The following is a 21,851-nucleotide window of genomic DNA, read 5'->3' as shown; positions in this document are numbered from 1 at the left end:
GATTGTGTTCTTCCATCAATGATTGCAGGGTGTTCATTCTCTGATGTTTCTCGCCTGACACGCCAACGTCCATCCTTTCAATAAAACAGAAAACGTGACTCGTTGGAGAAGACAACTCTTTGCCAATCAGCAGAGGTCTAATTCCAATACTGCTGCTAACATTGAAGCCTTTTCTACAACTTTGTTAGCAGAGGTGCAGTGACCATCCATCTGCTTTGGGGCCCTATTCACAGTAGGGTTTGCTGAACTGTTGTTTTAGACACGTCGGGTAGCCCCTGGCTCATTGTGGCAGTGAGCTGCTCTACTGTAATGTATTAGTCCACCCTTGCTCACCTTCATAGCCGAGGTTCTCCTCCTACATTAATGGAACCTGTTGCTCCGCAGTTTCCATGTGGCTTAGTCACAATGATGCCATTTGTCCACAATACACTTTCACTACAGCAGCACATGAACAGCTCACAAACTGCACAGTGTCAGAAATACTGCCACCCTTGGCCCGAAAGCCAATAATCATCATGCAGACAAGCCTATCACACACCTTATATACCCACCAAGCCAGCTCACGACACATGACTTCCTTTATAGGCTATGCACTGCCGACATCGAAAGTAGGAAGTGGTCATAATAATGTGACTCGACAGTGTATTTAGACAATGTAAACTAAGACCTTAGTGCCTCTCCACCCTGACTAATGGAGGTTAGTCCATATGCAATATGAACCACCTTGTTCTTTGGGGTTAGTTGTCTTTACACATGAAATATGGTTTGAATTAGAAATATAGAGCAGCTACTAGGGCTGCACGATATGGGAATTTTGTGCGATTGCGATTAGGGCCCTAAAAATTGCGATAACGGTATGCGATGCGATATTTTAAGGGAATTGTGCTAGAGGTCTATTTGCTTGGATTTTCAAGGCAAAAGCACACAGAAATTACTGACAATGCTGAAATGTAGTTATGCTTAACTCAAGAACTGAAATGCACAGTGTTTTTCAAAATAAAACATTTTACTAAATTAAATAACATATTTGCATTACTGCAAAAGTACAAAATACAAAACTTGCCATTTTCTTAATAGCACTGCACAGAACAGATAAATAAAATAGAATAAATAAAAGAACATTTGTTCATTAAAATAACGACTTGCCTCCAGCCCTTCCTCCCTCCCCATACTGTAACTGATGTATCGCCGGCTGCGCTGTGCAGGATAGCGGCCGGCGATACATCCGTGTCAACCACGTAAAAATTCAACCATAGCTTTATAAGGCGCACTGCCATTTCCCCCCCACTTTTGGGGGGGGAAAAAGTTTGTCTTATAAAGCGAAAAATATGGTAATATAATTGCAGCATTTTTGGGTCGGCCAATTGGCGATTAATTGCGATTGTGATTGCTCTGGCAATATATTGTGCAGGCCTAGCAGCTAGATATGAAAGCAAACCCAAGCAGATTTTGTAATCTAAAATTTGATGGGTGCAGGAGTATGAAATATAATGTATTATTACTGTACCATAAAAAAAGTATATAAGGTGTAATTGTCAATGTAGAGAACCGTGAGGAAGACAGCCCAATGTAAATGCCACTAGAACGTAAAGTCGAGGTGTATTATTGTAATTATTCTGCAGTTCTGTGCTGGAACCCGGTGCAGGTTTACTAGAATTTTTTCATTACCAATTGCCAGGTTAAGGACATTTTACTATGCTGCCAAACTGATACATATTTTTGTGTTTGCCTATACAGGTAATTTTTTTTCTCTGTTGACAATTATGTTTAAGGCTGACATTACAAATACTAAATAGATCCGGAGTCGTGAGGCTTGCTTCATAGTCACCCTCTATCTTTTGTCTCATAGGCCAGAGGCGTCTTTGGGAGGCAGTAAAACGAAGGAAAGTAATGTGTAAACGTAAGTCCTGGATGAGTAAGGTAAGCAAATATTGGCCGCCCAGTAATTCCCAGCTGTAAAAAAATCTCATTACACTGTGTGCTGAAGAATGTCTTATGGTTTGGAGCTGTCTGTGCAGTAAATTTCAAGATGCATTGAATTATCTTTGGAACATGTTTCTTGCCTTTTTTTTTTTTTACAACCTGGTTTCCCGGAGCCATAACATTTTTATTTTTCCCGTTCACATAAATCAGCCGTATGACGGCTTGATTTTTTCAAGAAAAGTCGTGCTTTGTAATGGCTTAATTTACTATTGCATACAATGTAGTAGGAAGCTGCAAAAAAAAAAAAAATGGGGTGGAATTGGGAAAAAACGCAATTTCTTTGCAGTTTTATGGATTTTGTTTTTACAGCATTTAATATGTGGTAAAACTGACCTTTTGCCTTCATTCTCTGGGTCAGTACAATTACTATACCACATCTATATAGTTTTTTTGTGTTTTAATACGGAAATTAAAATTTTGCTGTATCATTCCCTTATTATTCCTGCTAGAAGTTCCAGGTGGGTGTTACCAGTTAAGGTTGTGTCCCTGAACATTCTGACAATATCCAATCAGTGCTGCCGGTTTCAAACTGTGCTGGGACCCCCTGTCCAGTAATAATACCTACATGGACCTTCCTTATAAACAACTAGAAATTCATGTATAACTTCTAGTGAGACTAATAAAGGAGTCATAAGAATAGGTGCTCCAGAAGTATTATTACAAGGGGATGCAATACAGTAGTTACTAAAACAGACATGTTTTACAAGTCCTATTTAAACAGTTCCAATATTGTACAGGGATGACCGTGCCACTACAGCTGGGAGTGCAGGAAAATAGGTCTATGCTGATGACATTAAAGGGAGTCTGTCAGCACTTTTGACCATGCTAAAGTGCTGATGGCATTAGGCAGGTGCTGGGAAGAGCAGTATAAACCTTTATGATCGGGTGTAGTGTGAATATGAGGTTTTATTCTGCCAGATTCTGATCCTGTAAGTACTTAGGGCATATGTTCACTATGAAGTACTCCCTGCATTAAGCTGCTTCATAACCCCCTGCGTCTTGCAAAAGTGAAAGCTGTAGCATCCAACTAGGAGGCCAGTACAGATGTCGCTCAGAGCAGCTCCATGCATAGAGCATTTCACAGTGAGTCTGCCCCGGGCAGAATTTGAGCTTTTTCTATATACAACTTGACATATTAACTAATATTAAAAAAAGGGGTTCTCCAGGATTCAACAAATGAAGACCTGTCCTTAGGATAGGTCACCAATATCAGATTGTCGGGGTTCCGACACCCAACACCACTGCCAGTCAATTGTTTCGGAGTCAGTCCTGGAGTGAAATAGGCGCACGTTATTATGTACTGGAGAAAGATGGTTACTGCAGCGCTGCTCCTATTATAGTGAAAGGGGGGCGGAGTTTCGGACCCCCACTGATTCGATATCGATGACTTATCGTAGGTTTAAGCTATTAATTATTAAATCCTGTAGAACCGGATTCCAACTTCAGTTATTTCCTCAAAACTCCTTCTGCTTTCTGCAGTTATCTTTTAGTACGAAGACAAAGCTTATGGAAACATATAATGTGAAGAATTGAATGAGTTAATATTGTTCTCTGACACTTCACTGTTCTGTCCTCTGTCTGCAGTGTTAGGATTTTTGGGTCTGGGGTTACTCTGAAAATAGAACCCACCCACTCAGTATCACATATCCCTCTAGGCACAGTGTTGACACACACTGTACAAGTGTCAGCAGTTGTCCCAGGATTTCCTTTTTCGAATCAAGGATGGATGAGCGATTGATTTGCTGCACTTTTCCAGGAAGCACACCATACTATCAGCATTACGTTTCTGCAAGCATTCATTAGACATATCTTGTGGGGACCCCAAAACTATACCTGTGCTATCCACCTGTCGGGATAGGATTACAATCCATATACAATAAATGTACATTCCTTTATCAGTCCAACACGACAGTTTGCCCTTCACATCAAAACCCAGTAAAGTGAAAATTGTGATGATTATACATTATATTGGATTGTTTATAGGAAATATGTGAATGAACAAAAGAGAAATCTAAATGAAATCAATATTTGGTGTGCTCACCATTTGCCTTTAAAACAGCATAAATTCTTCTAGGTACATACACAATATGAAGCATCTTCGGCAGCAAGTTTATTCAAAAAATCTTGGAGAACTAACCACAGATCTTCTGTGGATGCAGACTTGCTCAAATCCTTCTGTCTCTTCAAGTAATCTCAGACAGAATCAGGGCTCTTAGGGGGCTGTGTCATCACTTCAAGGACTCCTTGTAGTTCTCTATGCTGAAGATAGTTCTTACTGACACTGGCTGTATGTTTGGGGCCATTGCCCTGCCACAGGATACATCCGGAGCCAATCGGAAGCCTCGCTGATGGTACTGCATGATGGATTAGTATCTGGCTGTATTTCTCGTAGAACTAGAGGAGGGAGAGCAGAATGTGTAGGACCATAAACAACAGGTGACCCTCTAGGAGGAAAAGCCACTTAACTGATGCTGTTAGACAACACTCAAAATCTGCAGGTGTTCGCAGGGAAATCCGTGCGGATTTTCTGCATGTAGATTTTAATGTCCCCTTTAAGGTAAATGGAGAAAATCCGGACAGGAAAAATAAAATAAATTGACTAGCAGTGCCGTTAGCTCAGAACTGGCAGAAAACACCCATGTACTTTAAGGAGTACTCTGCCCAGAAGTGGTCTTCATGGAAGAATTACGGTCAAAAAGTCATACTTCGACATGGAAACAAGGCCAATCTACTCAACTGTGCACGGAATTATAAGAGCCGGGGTGCAGAAAAATGGCAGCCGGTGCTCAGGAATGATGAGTCACGATGTGAAATATTTGGCTGTAAGAGAAGGCGGTTTGTTTGCTGAAGGGCCGGAAAGCAGTACAATAATGAGTGTCTGCAGGCAGCAGTGAAGCATGGCGGAGGTTGCTTGCAGGTTTGGGGCTCCATTTTAGCAAATGGAGTTGGGGATTTTGTCAGGATTAATGATGTCCTCAATGCTGAGAAATATGTACTAACAGATACTTATCTATCATGCAGTACCAACAAGGAGGCGTCCGATTAGCAGGAAAATAACCCCAAACATACAGCCTATGTCCTTAACCCATTAGTGACCAGCCTGATTTGCACATTGGTGACCAAGCAATTTTTTTTCACTTTTTCATTGTTGCATTCAAAGAGCTATAACTTTTTTCCCCATTATTATAACCATATTAGAGCTTGTTTTTTGCTGGACATGTTGTAGTTTTTAACTCGTTAATATTTATTAACTCTTTCAGGTAGATGGAAAATAAACAGCACTACAGTCATTGGGGCAGATTTATCAAACTGGTGTAAAGTGGAACTGGCTTAGATGCCCATAGCAGCCAATCAGATTCCACCTTTCATTTTTTACAGCTCCTTTGGCAACATAGGCTACTTTCACACTTGCGCTTGATCGGATCCGTTCTGAACGGATCCGATCATATTAATGCAGACGGAGGCTCCGTTCAGTACGGATCCGTCTGCATTAATAACTTAGAAAAATTTCTAAGTGCGAGAGTAGCCTGAGCGGATCCGTTCAGACTTTCAATGTAAAGTCAATGGGGGACGGATCCGCTTGAAGATTGAGCCATATGGTGTCATCTTCAAGCGGATCCGTTCCCATTGACTTACATTGTAAGTCTGGACGGATCCGCACGCCTCCGCACGGCCAGGCGGACACCCGAACGCTGCAAGCAGCGTTCAGCTGTCCGCCTGGCCGTGCGGAGGCGAGCGGAGCGGAGGCTGAACGCCGCCAGACTGATGCAGTCTGAGCGGATCCGCATCCATTCAGACTGCATCAGGGCTGGACGGAAGCGTTCTGCTCCGCTCGTGAGCTCCTTCAAACGGAGCTCACGAGCGGACAGCAGAACGCTAGTGTGAAAGTAGCCTAAGCCTGTTCACCTCCATTGTCCTTAAATGTTGTACATTTTGCAACATTCATTTTGTGGCATAAATATAATAGCTTTACTCTGTGGGCCAGTACAATTACAGGATACCAAATACGGTATATAGATTTGTTTGAAGTTCGATTACCTTTGCACAATGAAACCCCTTTTAAGAAGTTTTTGCATCACCACGTCCCAGCACCCATAACTATTTTCTTTCTATGGAGCTGTTTCAGAGCTTGATTTTTACGGGACAACTTGTAGTTTTAATTGATATCATTTTGGGGTACATACAACATTTTGATCACTGTTTAATCACTTTTTCATTTTTTTGGTGGCAGATAAGCAACAAAAAAAAACAATTCTGCAGTTTTTTTTAACGGAGTGCACCTTGCGGGATAAATTACATGATATTTGTATTGTTTGGTTCGTTACAGATGCCAAATAAGTGGAGAGCATTTTCTTTTTTCTTTTTTTCCAGCCGATCCAGGCTTTCCTAAGAGACCTAGGCCCCTGCCCTTGTCTGCACTGGTGATATGTTCAGCATTAGGGCTGCCGTAAAAAGGAAGGAGCCTAGCCTACAACACCTAAGCGACTGCTGTATACAGATGTATTGGTTACTAAGTGGTTAAGAATAAGCCCTATAAGCATAAAGAAGAACAATGAGTCCTGAAAGTGATGATATGGCCCCCACCAGGGGCAGGCTGGGAACTTAAAGTGGCCCTGGAAAAAATAAAATAAAAGTTGTCCCATATTGTAGGGGGGTCCAAATTGACAGAAGGCGTGGCAAAACAAGTACCAGGTCAGCAATACTGTCCCAGCAGAACCATATACCACAGTGATATTGCCCCAAAAGCTGTCAATAGATGTCATTTTCTGTCCTCCTTCTCCAGTTGTCTCTGATTAAGATAGGGGGCTTAGGAGGTAAGATGCAGGGATAGCAGATGAATTCAGGAGGGAATGTGTGGTTGATAGCTGGCTACATGAGTACTTAATTCTCCCAGCGTTAATTACTGCTGAGAGCCTATTAAGTACCTAGCCAGCAGCAGAGAGGAGGGCTGGGGTGGTCCCCTGGGCTTAAGTCCACTGGAGCCCTGATTTCAACATAATTGAGACTGTTTGGGATTATATGAAGAGACAGAAGGATTTGAGAAAGCCTATAGCCATAGAAAATCTGTGCTTGGTTCTCCAAGATGTTTGGAACAAGCTGGCTACCTAGATTCTTCATATACTGTGTACAAGTGTACCTAGAAGAATTGAAGCTGTGTATGTGTCGAGAGAAAGTTAGTTGCTATGAATTATTTTATCAAGTATTATTTTTGTAGTTCCAAGATATTGCGTAGCAGTTATTTAATAAGCAGACTAATGCATCATGCATTCTTTTTTTCTAGGTTTTCAGTGGAAAGCGTCCAGACTCAGAATTTTCTCCTCTACCACAAAATACTTTTCGGAAACCTCCCAGCCCACCACCTCTTGAAGGTCAGCAGGCCCTGACCTGTCTCATCAGTGAAAAGGACATTTCTCTTTTTGAGAAACTTGGAGATGGTTCTTTTGGTGTGGTTAGAAGAGGGGAGTGGAACACCCCTAATGGCAAACTGGTAGGTAAATTTATTTATACTGAACCTGGCTATACACATCCGATTACTGTTGGCAAACCCCATACTGTATTGTGTCTATAGGGGTCTTATGACTCTCCCACCACTGCAGATGTCGGGGAGAAAAGATTTGGGCGCTTGGAATTCAGCATACCTAATCCTTGAGTTCTCAGTAAATAATCCAAAGTCGTGCCTCTCCCCTTTCAGAACACTCTAACACTCAGCGAGCCTAGCTTACATGTTTAAAGTTGGGATCCCTACAGCATTCAGCTGGCAGCTATCTGAAATGTATCGCCAACTTTATGTCACTATTTTAGACTTTAAAGTGTAACTGTCAATCTTAGTTTTTTATGCGTGGGGCAGTGATACTGATGATTTTTGTAATATACAGTACAGACCAAAAGTTTGGACACACCTCCTTCAAAGAGTTTTCTTTATTTTCATGACTATGAAAATTGTAGATTCACACTGAAGGCATCAAAACTATGAAGTAACACATGTGGAATTATATACATAATAGAAAAGTGTGAAACAACTGAAAATATGTCATCTTCTAGGTTCTTCAAAGTAGCCACCTTTTGCTTTGATTACTGCTTTGCACACTCTTGGCATTCTCTTGATGAGTTTCAAGAGGTAGTCACCTGAAATGGTCTTCCAACAGTCTTGAAGGAGTTCCCAGAGATGCTTAGCACTTGCTGGCCCTTTTGCCTTCACTCTGCGGTCCCGCTCACCCCAAACCATCTCGATTGGGTTCAGGTCCGGTGACTGTGGAGGCCAGGTCATCTGGCGTAGCACCCCATCACTCTCCTTCATGGTCAACTAGCCCTTACACAGCCTGGAGGTGTGTTTGGGGTCATTGTCCTGCTGAAAAATAAATGATGGTCCAACTAAACGCAAACCGGATGGAATAGCATGCCGCTGCAAGATGCTGTGGTAGCCATGCTGGTTCAGTATGCCTTAAATTTTGAATAAATCCCCAACAGTGTCACCAGCAAAGCACCCCCACACCATCACACCTCCTCCTCCAAGCTTCACAGTGGGAACCAGGCATGTAGAGTCCATCCGTTCACCTTTTCTGCGTCGCACAAAGACACGGTAGTTGGAACCAAAGATCAAAAATTTGGACTCATCAGACCAAAGCACATATTTCCACTGGTCTAATGTCCATTCCTTGTGTTCTTTAGCCCAAACAAGTCTCTTCTGCTTGTTGCCTGTCCTTAGCAGTGGTTTCCTAGCAGATATTCTACCATGAAGGCCTGATTCACACAGTCTCCTCTTAACAGTTGTTCTAGAGATGTGTCTGCTGTTAGAACTCTGTGTGGCATTGACCTGGTCTCTAATTTGAGCTGCTGTTAACCTGCGATTTCTGAGGCTGGTGACTCGGATGAACTTATCCTCCGCAGCAGAGGTGACTCTTGGTCTTCCTTTCCTGGGGCGGTCTGCATGTGAGCCAGTTTCTTTGTAGCGCTTGATGGTTTTTGTGACTGCACTTGGGGACACTTTCAAAGTTTTCCCAATTTTTCGGACTGACTGACCTTCATTTCTTAAAGTAATGATGGCCGCTAGTTTCTCTTTACTTAGCTGCTTTTTTCTTGCTATAATACAAATTCTAACAGTCTATCTTGCCATAATACAAATTCTAACAGTCTATTCAGTAGGACTATCAGCTGTGTATCCACCTGACTTCTCCACAACGCAACTGATGGTCCCAACCCTATTTCTAAGGCAAGAAATCCCAGTTATTTAACCTGACAGGGCACACCTGTGAAGTGAAAACCATTTCAGGTGACTTCCTCTTGAAGCTCATCAAGAGAATGCCAAGAGTGTGCAAAGCAGTAATCAAAGCAAAAGGTGGCTACTTTGAAGAACCTAGAATATGACATATTTTCAGTTGTTTCACACTTTTTTGTTATGTATAGAATTCCACGTGTTAATTCATAGTTTTGATGCCTTCAGTGTGAATCTATAATTTTCATAGTCATGAAAATAAAGAAAACTCTTTGAATGAGAAGGTGTGTCCAAACTTTTGGTCTGTACTGTACTTTAATTACTGAAATCGTACATTTCTATTAGAAAAATAACTCTTAAGTAATGCTCCCTGTCTTCTGTTTACATAACTCTGGAGTCCCGCTCCACATTGACTGTGTAAAAGAGGACCTTTCATGGGAATTTTCTAGTTTAACTAAATACCGTTCCTTGCAGGGTTACCTCCGCTGATGCTGACACTCTGGTTGTTTTTTTTAAAATACCCCTCGCATGCCCCGCTGTGCCCCCCGCAGTTTTTGCGCTCAGTATGTTAATCCTGAGCATCGGTACAGGGAGGAGGAGAGACCAGGGTTTCTCAATGGGCGTCTCCTTCTCCCTGGCTGTGTCATGGTCCAATCACAGCGGAGCACGTCACAGCCAGGGAGAAAAGACAGCTCACCTTCTCCCTGGCTGTGCTGTACCTTGCTGTGATTGGATCGCGGCACAGCCAGGGAGAAAGAGACGCCCATTGAGAAACCCTGGCGTCTCCTCCTCCCTGTACCGATGTTCAGTATTAACATACTGGGCTCGAAAACAGCAGGGGGCACAGTGGGGCATGCGAGGAGTATTTGTAAAAAAACAACCAGGATGGCAGCATCAGCGAAGGTAACCCCGCAAGGAATGTTATTTAATTAAACAAAAAAATTTCCATGAAAGGTCTTCTTTAAAACAGAAACAGTAGTGGGAAGCGAAGAAAAATCCAAATGAGGTGGAATTGGAAAAAAGCGCAATTCCACCACAGTTTTATGGGTTTTGCCCCTACAGCGTTCTGTATGCAGAAAAGCTGACTTGTGCCCTTCATTCTCTGGGTCAGTATGATTACAACGATACCACATATGTGTAGATGTTTTTTGTGTTTTAATAAGAAAAATAAAAAGTTTGTAAACTTTTTTTTTTTTTTACATATTCTGACCCCCATAACTTTTTATAGTTATGTCTACTTAGCTGTGTAGGGGCTCATTTTTTGTTGGACAATCTGTAGATTGATACCATTTTGGAGTGTGTGTGACTTTTTAATCACATTTTATTATATTCTTTGGGGTAAAAGAAGCAATGATCAACCATTTTGACGATATCTTTTTCTATTGCACTATTCACCGTATGGGGTATTTTTATATTTTAATATTACGTATTTTTTCGGATGTGGCGATGTCCATGATGTTTATATTTTTTATTGCTTATATATATATATATATATATATATATATATAAAATTTACATTTTAACCTTTTTTTTTTAAAAAAATTATACATTTTTTTTAGCTTCTCTAGGAGGCTACAGTATTGACTAATTAGTTTTTTTATGGCTTATGCGGTATTTCCATAGAACTACAGTATAGGCTCCAATTGCTGTTATCCTATGTCGTCATACCACCTGCTGGCCAACATAGGCACTGCAGCTGTAAATATGTTGGGTCTCAGAGATTCATCGTATTAGAATTAATGACCGGCTTCCCAGATCGCTGCACAGGAAAGCTGGTCTTAACCCGGAAGCACGCGCTTCTGGGTTTTCCACTATTTAGATGCTGTGGTCGTGCTTGTCCACGTCATCTAAAGACTTAAAGGGAACCTGTCACCTCCAACAAACATCCCAAGCCGGCAGCAGTACCTGAGAGCAGCCAGCAGCGTGTTTGTAACGATCCTTTTCTTCCTGCAGGCAGAGAAGCAGAAGCTGTAGAAACGTTCTTTAATCCTCTGCCCGGCGCGCTTCTCCACACATGCTGGATGTCACGGGGGCAGCGGCCTCCTTGCTTCAAGTCACGGTAACCACGCCCCCTTCCCTGCCCCTTCGCTGTGACTGACAGCCAGCAGTTCGGCAAAGGCAGCCGAACTGTCGTACATGAGCGCTGTCAGTCACAGCGAAGGGGCAGGGAGGGGGCGTGGTTACCGTGACTTGAAGCAAGGAGGCCGCTGCCCCCGTGACATCCAGCATGTGTGGAGAAGCTCGCCAGGCAGGGGATTAAAGATCGTTTCTACAGCTTCTGCTTCTCTGCCTGCAGGAAGAAAAGGATCGTTACAAACACGCTGCTGGCTGCCCTCAGGTACTGCTGCCGGCTTGGGATGTTTGTTGGAGGTGACAGGTTCCCTTTAAGTGTCTGCGATCAGCATTATTGCTGGTTGCAGGCTTTGCTGTTTGAAACAGCAGAGATCCGCTGGCTATGCTGTCCACTGCACGTGCAAGCAAGTGCCATGTTTAAAGACTCTATTAGCGCTGTACATGTACGGTGCTGGGAGCAAAAGGGTTAAGTATACTCAGACATGGAGGAACAGAATGGAACACATACAAAATGGCACATATGTGCTTCATGTAGTAAGTCTCAACACACAAATAAGAGAATGTGATGGCAATACTCTGTTGTGGCATTCAACTAAGATGTGGAATTTTGTCCAAACATCACAAAATAAAAAAAATGCAGCATTGGAAACATTTTTTCCACAGTATACGCCTAGTCTAACCTGGTGCCGTTGCCTAAACATCCGAAGTCAATTCACATAAAACTTCGTTAGAATACTGTACGGATTGAGCACTCTGTATAGTATTAGAATGTATTGGCTCCTATGAGCCGAAGTTATTACTTCGCGAAGTCTAACTTCAGAAATGAATTTCTACTGTTAAAAACCTTTTACCGAACTCCGGTTCGGTTCCAAGGTATCACTTGGAACCGAAACCGAGTTCAGTGAAAGATTTTTAACAATAGAAATTAATTTCTGAAGTTTCAGGTTTTTGCCCCTGGTACTGGTTAGGCTAGTGGATAAAAGGCATATGATGTACTATAACTCTGGGAAAATGTGTCTCGTTGTGGTGACCGTCAATTTGGGAGCGTTGCTTGGCTTATAAGACTCCCTATGCCAACTTGGCAGCCTTCACAAAGAGAAACTTAATTCCTCCAGACCCATGTAAAACACTTGAAATTCATGGTGTTTGCTACACTTTTTAAAAAACTGTGTGCAAAGAAACCTAAGGATATTACTGCATGGTCAGGTTTCCTGGCGCAGCTTTGGAAGCCAAAATCAGGAGTAAACCTAAAAAGATAGTATAAGGCCTATTGCACATGACCGTGTGGCTTTTTCAGTATTTTGCGGTCCGCAAAAAATACGGATGACGTCCGCGTGCATTCAGTTTTTTGCGGAACGGAACAGTTGGCCCCTGACAGAACAGTACTATCCTTGTCCGTTATGTGGACAATAATAGGACATGTTCTATCTTTGAACGGAATGCAAAAACGGAAATGCGGAAATGGAAGGCATATGGAGTACCTTCCGTTTTTTTTTTTGCAGATCCACTGAAATGAGTGGTTCCGTATACGGTCCGTATATGGAACTAAAAAAACTGGAACATAGACGGGAAAAAAATAAAAGTTTGTGTGCAAGAGGCCTAAAGGTCAGATACGACTTATCATCTTTTTTTTTTTAATATTGCATCTGGAAACCTGAACGGGTGGCCATGCCATATGGGAATGCTCCTAATAGTATGTCATTTATGATACATGGTTCTGGAAATTACACTTTCTTTCAGCTCAATATCGCTGTGAAGTGCTTGAAGACGGATGTACTTACACAACCAGATGCCTTGGATGACTTCATTAGAGAGGTTAATGCCATGCATTCTCTCGACCATGTCAATCTCATCAGGCTTTACGGAGTGGTCCTGACACATCCCATGAAAATGGTATGGTGGTGCTTTACATGTATTTACATTGTGTCATGATTATGTATTGCATTGTTGAAGCAAACCTGTCAGGTGATTTCTGCTTTTGTATCTGACAGGAGGAGATGATATAAGTCACAGAATCACCACCTTAAAATGTAACTTTTATTATATATCCTCAATGAAATCTCAGTTGTCTCCAGTTTTGTGTTGAATTCCGGGGCAGGGCAGGGATGAGGGCGATCCCATGTCTGGAACCTCCCTAAGAGGTCTCTGGCACAAGTAAAGTCACCACCAGAAGTGTGTGTCCATCAATAAGGTCGTGGTTCAATGTATAGATGACAAAAAAGATACATATAAGAACGATACTAGAAAACTATAATAATGGAGATAATAATATACCAGGCAAGAGTAAACCCGTTTGTGATCACAGAGATGTCACTAGATATTAAATGAAGTCCCAAATGTTGCTATGTAAGATCACTTAAGGTCCCTCAAGTCTCTAGATATAAAATGTCACTGTGATTGACATATGGTCCCACAAGTCCCGACGATTGGTCTGTAGTACCATAGTTCATCAGAGGAGAAATCAAACGATATCTTACCAGAATCAAAAATAAAATAAAAAATAAATTGGTAATATAGCTCAAAATATTACACAGGAATATAAAAATGTAGCAATAGTATTCTCTTTCTCAGTTAATGAAGTATGAGATAGTCTAGGCAGATAGATTCCAATAGGGGTCCTCAATGGTATGCCGGACATGGGGACCTCCCATTAAGTATCCCAGTAGATCAAAAGGAATCCTTTCTGATAAATATAGGTCCTTATATATGGTCCCGGTATCGACCCTCAGTAATAGCTCCTAGGGTTGCCACTCAGTAGGTTTTAAACAATCAAATCGATCTGATTATATAGACCAAATGGTTAGATGTTGACCACCACGTTTGTATAACAGTTACATGGCACAGTACAGCACACCTCAGATGACTAAACATCCTCATGTACCATGGTGCATTGTGACAAAGTCACGCTGCACCGTGATACTTGCCGGCCAAGGTGAGGAGTATGTCACTGGTGTCATGCCCATGACTCGATATGGCAGCTGTATATTCCTGGGTGTCACGCCAGACTGGTAAGGATGCCGACAAACTCTCTTTTGTCATACATACATTGAGTAAAGACCTTATTGATGGCCAGACACTTCTGGTGGTGGCTTTACTTGTGCCAGGGACCTCTTAGGGATATTAGGAGGTTCAAGACACGGGATCGCCCTTATCAGGGAGGCTATTCCGTTCATAGGCAGGGCCTGATTATATCAGAGACAATATTAATGGACAGTTTCTTTTCCCTCTATTTCCCTGCCCTGCCCAGGAACCCAACACAAAACCAGGGACAAGAGATTTTATTGATAAAATATAATATAAGTTATATTTTTGGGTGTTGGTTCTGTCACTTATAGCTCATCTTCACACTACCTTATTTATTGGACACACTGACAGTATCAGCATTGTGATTTACAGGAGATGATGATAGGAGACAAGCTGAACTTTATGATATATAGGTTTCTACGATTTGGAGCAGAAAGGCTGAGTAAAAAGCAGAGTAAATCCTGACAGGACTCCTAGGGAAGACAGTGAGAGTCTTGATTACCTTCCCCCATCCGGATGATTGACAGTCTCCTTTATACACACTGGTGGGTCCTGAGCCAGGGTGGGCTCCTAGTCCCCCACCCCCTGAACAAGGGGCACTTACTGTACTAGATACAGAGAGGCAGCATACAACGTCTCAGCCAGATTATATAACTAACTACCCAGCTTACTGTTATATATGCACCTTCTTGATGTCACTGCAGGCTCTTGTGCGAGTATACGTTTCTCGCCCTAGTCCAAGGCAAGAGCCAATTAGCAGGAAACTGACAGGGTCTCCAGGAAATGAACAGTCTCAGGCACTGTCTAGGCAGCAGGTACTACCGAAAAAATGTGGTAATGGGTCCCCAGAATGAGTCTGTCACTGCTGATACAGAGAAAGTTATCTCGCAAGGTGTGGGCAATATTTGTCAGCTCTGTAAAATCAGCAAAAGCTGCCGCTACGACCTCAAGCTACTTCTTCAGGGCGGACACAACTGCAAAACAGAGCATGGCAAAGAAAACATACATAAACGTATAATCTGTGTCCTGGTTTATTATGTGCTAAGTATATCTAAGCCTATTCATTATTCTTGCTGTGCATTTTTGATGTTGCATCTGTAAAAGCTTCTATAACTTCTGATGTCTGTTTCACTGTCAGGTTACGGAGCTTGCCCCATTGGGCTCTCTTTTGGACCGTTTGCGTAAGAACCTGAGCCACTTCCTTATCTCCACGCTGTGTCACTATGCTATACAGATTGCTAATGGCATGGCCTACCTCGAATCCAAGCGTTTTATCCACCGGGATCTTGCAGCCAGAAATATTTTGCTTTCTTCAAATGATTTGGTTAAGATTGGAGACTTTGGCCTTATGAGAGCGCTGCCCAAAAATGATGATCACTATGTCATGCAGGAGCATCGAAAAGTACCCTTTGCATGGTGAGTATTTTAAGAAAACAATTTAAGCAGTCATAATTGTATTTGTTTTACATATCTTGTTAGATATGTGCATGTTAAAAGTATATACTGTACACGGCGAAAAACTGCCACGTTACCAAAATATGCATTTTGGTAGAGAGCACAGCATACCATGTATGGAAAACAACATAATTATTACACAGCAGTGATTATAAGCATAAATTACATGAATTCATATTTGGAACTAAATAACATGCACAGTATGCATAGTCAAATTTTATACAAATAAAATATACTCAAAAAACTGTAAGATGTGAGTTAATACTATACATACCACACAGGTCTTCATTCAATCCTGCATGTGCAAAAAATGCAGGAAAGCACCAGCCAAAATTTGCATGCAATTATTGGGCATTGTATATCATTTTCTATCCCCCTGTGCAAACAGTTTTTTGACTTAAAGGGAACCTGTTAGCGGCAAAAGCCATCCCAAACCGCCAGCAGTACCTTCAAGTAGCCGGCAGTGAGTTTCCAATGATGATTTTCTTACTGCATTCAGTTGAGGCAGAAATATGAAAAACGATCTTTTACCCTCCGTCCGTGCTATTTTCCAGTCAGGCTAGAAGTCAAGGGGGCAGCGGATCTGTCTCACAAATGTATTGCAATACTGAATACTGGATCAGTCTCTCCGGTTGTCATCCAGAAAAACGGATCCGGTATTTATCTTTTTCACATTTTTAAAGGTCTGCGCATGCGCAGACCACAAAACCAGATCTGTTTTTACAGAACACTAAGGGCTGGATCCACTATTAATGCATTTCAATGTAAAATAATGCCGGATCTGGCATTCCGGCAAGTGTTCTGGAATTTTGGACAGAAAAAATACCGCAGCATGCTGCAGTATTTTCTCCGTCCAAAAACCGTACAGTGACTGAACTGAAGACATCCTGATGCATCCTGAACGGATTACTCTCCATTCAGAATGCATGGCGAAAAAACTGATCAGTTCTTTTCCGGTATAGAGCCCCTAGGACAGAACTCAGTGCTGGAAAAGAAAAACGCTAGAGTGAAAGTACCCTTATGCGAATCGACTTCTGATGTTTCATCTGAAGTCGATTCTCTCATCCCTACACAGAGAGGAGTCTACACAGAGATAAAGTATAATGGAAAGATTTGCACCTGTTCGGTTTGTTTCACCCACATCTCATTTTGGCTCACAATCACTGATTGAAATCACTTACCTAACACGGAGCAAATCACTAAGGGCTCATGCACACGACCGTATGGCTTTTACAGTGTTTTGCGGTCATGTTTTTTACGGATCCGTTGTTCCGTTTTTTGTTTCCATTGTGTTTCCGTTTCCTTTCTGTTTTTCCGTATGCCATGTACAGTATACAGTAATTACATAGAAAAAATTGGGCTGGGCATAACATTTTCAATAGATGGTTCAGCAAAAACGGAACGGATATGGAAGACATACGTATGCATTTCCTTATGTGTTCCGTTTTTTTGCGGACCCATTGACTTGAATGGAGCCAAGCACCGTGATTTGCGGACAAGAATGGGACATGTTCTATCTTTTCACGGTACGGAAATACTGACACGGAGACACTTCAGTATTTTTTGCTGAACCATTGAAATGAATGGTTCAGTATATGTGCCGGATACTGAACTAAAAAAACGGCCAGTATACTAAACGCTAAATACTGTCGTGTGCATGAGCCCTAGCTGTGTGGATTAGGCTATAGTGCTTTTTGTTTGCAGCGCCCCTCCTCTATAAATCTACATACTTGCATTGCCTGTTGCTTAAAACAATTTATATGCTTTTGTCCATTTTCTTCTTTTGTTTGCTGCCACTTTATTTCAATCATTTTCTTCCAGGTGTGCTCCAGAGAGCCTAAAAACCCGTACATTTTCCCATGCAAGTGACACATGGATGTTTGGGGTGACACAATGGGAGATGTTCACTTATGGGCAGGAACCTTGGATTGGCCTAAATGGCAGTCAGGTAAGTCTGAATATACTAACAGTCTGTGTGACTGCGGATCTACTGTACGGTACTCACATAATGACGTGTGTACAGTGCAGTATTCCCCCAGTCAAGCAGGAACTCCCAGTGTAATTTAAATTACTACTTTAAATTATTACATTTTAAATTATACTGTATTTTTCAGATTATAAGACACACTTGACTTTAAGATGCACATAGGATTTGGAGGAGGAATATAAGAAAAAAAATTTTTTTCATAGACCTCCAAGCTTCATTAACCTCAGATCAGACCCCCCAGCCTCCATCAGCCTCACATCCTACCCCCACAGCCTCAATCAGACTCAGATCAGACCCAGTCAGCCTCAGATCGGACCCCCTAGCCCCATTCACCCTCAGACTGGACCCCCAGCCTCATATCAGCTTCCATCAGACACCCAATCAGACCCTATCGGCCTCCGTTCGCACCCCCAGCCCCACTCAGGCTCAGATTGGACTTCCACACATCAATAAAACGTGTGTGTATTTTGCGACAACATACCTGCATATATGCTTCGTTCTCTTCCAGCAAAGTAAGGCTACTTTCACACTTGCGCTTGATCGGATCCGTTCTGAACGGATCCGATCATATTAATGCAGACGGAGGCTCCGTTCAGTACGGATCCGTCTGCATTAATAACTTAGAAAAATTTCTAAGTGCGAGAGTAGCCTGAGCGGATCCGTTCAGACTTTCAATGTAAAGTCAATGGGGGACGGATCCGCTTGAAGATTGAGCCATATGGTGTCATCTTCAAGCGGATCCGTTCCCATTGACTTACATTGTAAGTCTTGACGGATCCGTACGCCTCCGCACGGCCAGGCGGACACCCGAACGCTGCAAGCAGCGTTCAGCTGTCCGCCTGGCCGTGCAGAGGCGAGCGGAGCGGAGGCTGAACGCCGCCAGACTGATGCAGTCTGAGCGGATCCGCATCCATTCAGACTGCATCAGGGCTGGACGCAAGCGTTCTGCTCCGCTCGTGAGCTCCTTCAAACGGAGCTCACGAGCGGACCGACGAACGCTAGTGTGAAAGTAGCCTAAACCACACAGCAAACGTGAATTATATCAACCCATAAGTGACCCCTGCCGCACATGTGACTTGAGAGTGACTTAAAAGGGTTTTCTCATCTCAGACAATGGGGGCATATCGCTAGGATAGCCGGCTATTTCTGTTGGCCCCATAGAAATTTATGGGAGCGGCCGCCATGCAAGCGTGGTGTGCTCCCATTCACTACTACGATGAGAGTGCTTGGTGGTGCCTGGACCCTGGAAAACCCGGGGTCCTCCGGCCACCCCCTTCCCCGCTCCGTTCTCGGTGTAGGTGCTGGTCCCAGAGGTGGGATTCACACCTATCAGATAATGGGGCCATATCCTAGCGATATGCCCCCATTGTCTGAGATGGGAATAGCCCTTTAAGGACCAGCGGCATACATGAATGGCTCTGTAATCTGGTCGACGCAGGAGCTACACCCACTCTATCAGCAGCAGGGACCCGTCTATTACTGACAGCAGAGCCTATGCGGTACCTCACATGGATCCAGACATTTTCCCATTCATTGCTTTTCTAGATTTACTTCAAGATTGCAGTGTAAGGGAAGTGTCTTTTCTGCTGGAGCTCAGGAGGCAGTTAAAGGTTCAAACTGAGCATGTGCGGCCTTCTTAATGAGCGTGTGGTCCTTAAGGGGTTAATGTAACCCAAATTTTGTATTTAATGTAATTCAAGTTTGCTGAGTGATTATTATTATTATTTTTTTGCTGGAAGAAACGGAACATAAACACAGATAATGGAACTGCACTTTTTGGTGCATTTTTGCCACTTCTAAAATGCAGCAACACTGCAACCTGTGGCAGCACCCTAACTGCACCGGGACTGAATGACATCTGCGCTGTGTAGCAGCACACCGAGGGTACAGCCACACATTCAGGGTTTTTATGCCAAATCCAGGAGTGGATTTAAAAACAGAAGTAGCGTTTGTCTGTGATACTTTCTCTTTTATGATCCACTCCTGATTACGGCTTCAAAAACTGCATTTGAAAATCTGAATATGTGGCCATACTCTGAGGGTCTATTCATATGTTTTTGCAGTTTGAGGCCTAAATCAGGAGTAGATTATTAAAGTAGGAAAAGCATTAAGAACAAACACTACTTGTTGATTCTTGAATCCACTGGTTTTGGCTTTAAAAGCAGCATGCAGGACAGAATAGAATGTAGAATGACGGATTTGTTAGATGTATATTTACTGAAATAACTGCTACATAAGACTTATGCAATAAAATCTAAGGATTTTCAAAGTTACTCACTTTTTTTTTGAAGGTCTAAAATTTATTATAGACACACCACATTATGCTCATTTGATTCTGCAGCTCCCTCTGCAGGAAAGATTATGAATAACTGTCCATCAACAATAATGTGGAAGAAGCCTATAAAGATATATTTTTTTTTCTGAGGATTTTAAGATATCTTTGGCTTATAAATGTTTACTGTACCAGTCATATTAATGTCACAAGTGAGTGGAATCGGTCTGTAAGTCTCATTTAGGTTGTCCCTATAGACCGTTTTCCTTGATATCTTACTAAGGGATTTCTCCCAGCACTGTGTTATGTCTAATTCTTCTTTGTAGATCCTACATAAGATTGATAAAGAGGGCGAGCGGTTAGCACGACCAGAGGACAGCCCACAAGACATTTATAACGTCATGCTGCAATGCTGGGCTCACAAACCTGAAGACAGGCCTACTTTTGTAGCCCTGAGAGACTTCCTGATAGAGGTATGACCACAACATATGTGCAGGCTTTCCAGCTAAGTTTACCATGACCGTTTGTTCTCATTTGCACGTTCCTTCACTTAGTAACAGGCATTGCCAATTTGGAAAACTATGTTAAAGGACATTGTAGCTTTTGGAGGGATAAAATACTGCTGGACCCTGGGCTCTTCAGTCTGATACTGCTAAAAGTCACTTTAATATGGAAATATGAAAAGCCTTTCCGTGTAGAATTGTGGTCCTTGGTAGGACTACCAATAAATATGTAGTTGTGAACATCCCCTCTAAACATAAGGTGCCAGATCTACAGCAAGAAGCGAACGTGACCTACTGTTACAGTAGAACTGTATAGTATATATATATAACAGTAGAATAGAGAGTATTAGGTACCTCTAAAGGTGCCACCAAATCAGATACCATATTACCACAGCTTAGAACCATAATGTTAGATAGTATAATCAAGATCATGCACAAACCAACAATTAATCATAGAAAGCATGTACCAATTAAAACTTAACCTTTAATAATAAATGACTAAAAAGGCTCCTGTTAGGAGCTATTGTTATATAACCTGAGAAAGAACTGCTAAAGATAACAAAAATGCGAGAAGCGGGCCGAGGGGAAGTACACAAGGACAGGATGTCGGGGAGTCTGTCCCTATATGGTCCCTAGTATAGACTCAGCCCAGAGGAACACCCCAATGGTGGGTGCCCTCTGTCCCCGTACCTAGGCCTATTGTTCCCCTACCAGCCCTAAAATGCAAATGACAATACCAATACCAATAAGCAAAACAGATATATTACAGGTTCATCAGGGGATATATAAAGGGCAATAAAGTATCAAAAATCATAAAAAGACAATGATAATGTTGTGATGATGGAGACCCCCACAATACATCAGATCCCTCATTGAGGCTTAATCAGGATTAATTGTATGCACAGGAATAATAATGCAAATGGACATGGGGGTATCCTTTGAGCCAGGCAGCAGCTGAATATGGAATACACACAGTGGTTTAAATACCTGTTTGGGGGGGAGAGATCGGGCAGTGTTTCAAAGAGAGGCAGGAGAATGCGCGGCCAACCTAAATAAACCCTCCCACCCAAGTGATAAATGTTAGCCAGGACGAGCCATCCATAAAATATGGTAAAAATACTGTTAAACCTACATCACACAGAGATGCCTATAAATAAAGATGCTTAATATAGCCGGGAACGCCGAATTAGAAAGCATGTCAGGAGCAGGCCGCATACAGGCTGCGAAAACCGGAAGCGACCCGCTCACATGACCGGAACTCTATGCGTTCCAACGTGCGTTCCATGCTTGTAACTCACAGCGGAGATGCCCGCCGGGAGAGCCGTAGGTATAAATAATGAT

General features: G+C 42.4%; 1 protein-coding gene across 9 annotated transcripts in view; it reads left to right on the top strand.

The window, feature by feature from the left end:
• Positions 1-21,851, top strand: part of TNK2 (tyrosine kinase non receptor 2) — a 228,482-nt gene that overhangs the window by 143,339 nt on the left and 63,292 nt on the right. For all 9 annotated transcript variants that reach the window (XM_044289991.1, XM_044289992.1, XM_044289993.1 and 6 more), the window contains 6 exons: positions 1,850-1,920; positions 7,265-7,471; positions 13,010-13,162; positions 15,432-15,709; positions 17,570-17,696; positions 20,334-20,480. In XM_044289991.1, coding sequence (XP_044145926.1) covers positions 1,850-1,920; positions 7,265-7,471; positions 13,010-13,162; positions 15,432-15,709; positions 17,570-17,696; positions 20,334-20,480 — 983 coding nt within the window. The remainder of the gene's footprint in view (positions 1-1,849; positions 1,921-7,264; positions 7,472-13,009; positions 13,163-15,431; positions 15,710-17,569; positions 17,697-20,333; positions 20,481-21,851) is intronic.

Source organism: Bufo gargarizans, chromosome 4 (assembly GCF_014858855.1).
Source record: "Bufo gargarizans isolate SCDJY-AF-19 chromosome 4, ASM1485885v1, whole genome shotgun sequence".
Lineage (NCBI taxonomy): Eukaryota > Metazoa > Chordata > Amphibia > Anura > Bufonidae > Bufo > Bufo gargarizans.
The sequence above is the reverse complement of the archived record's forward strand: the minus strand, read 5'-3'. Positions and strand labels throughout refer to the sequence as shown.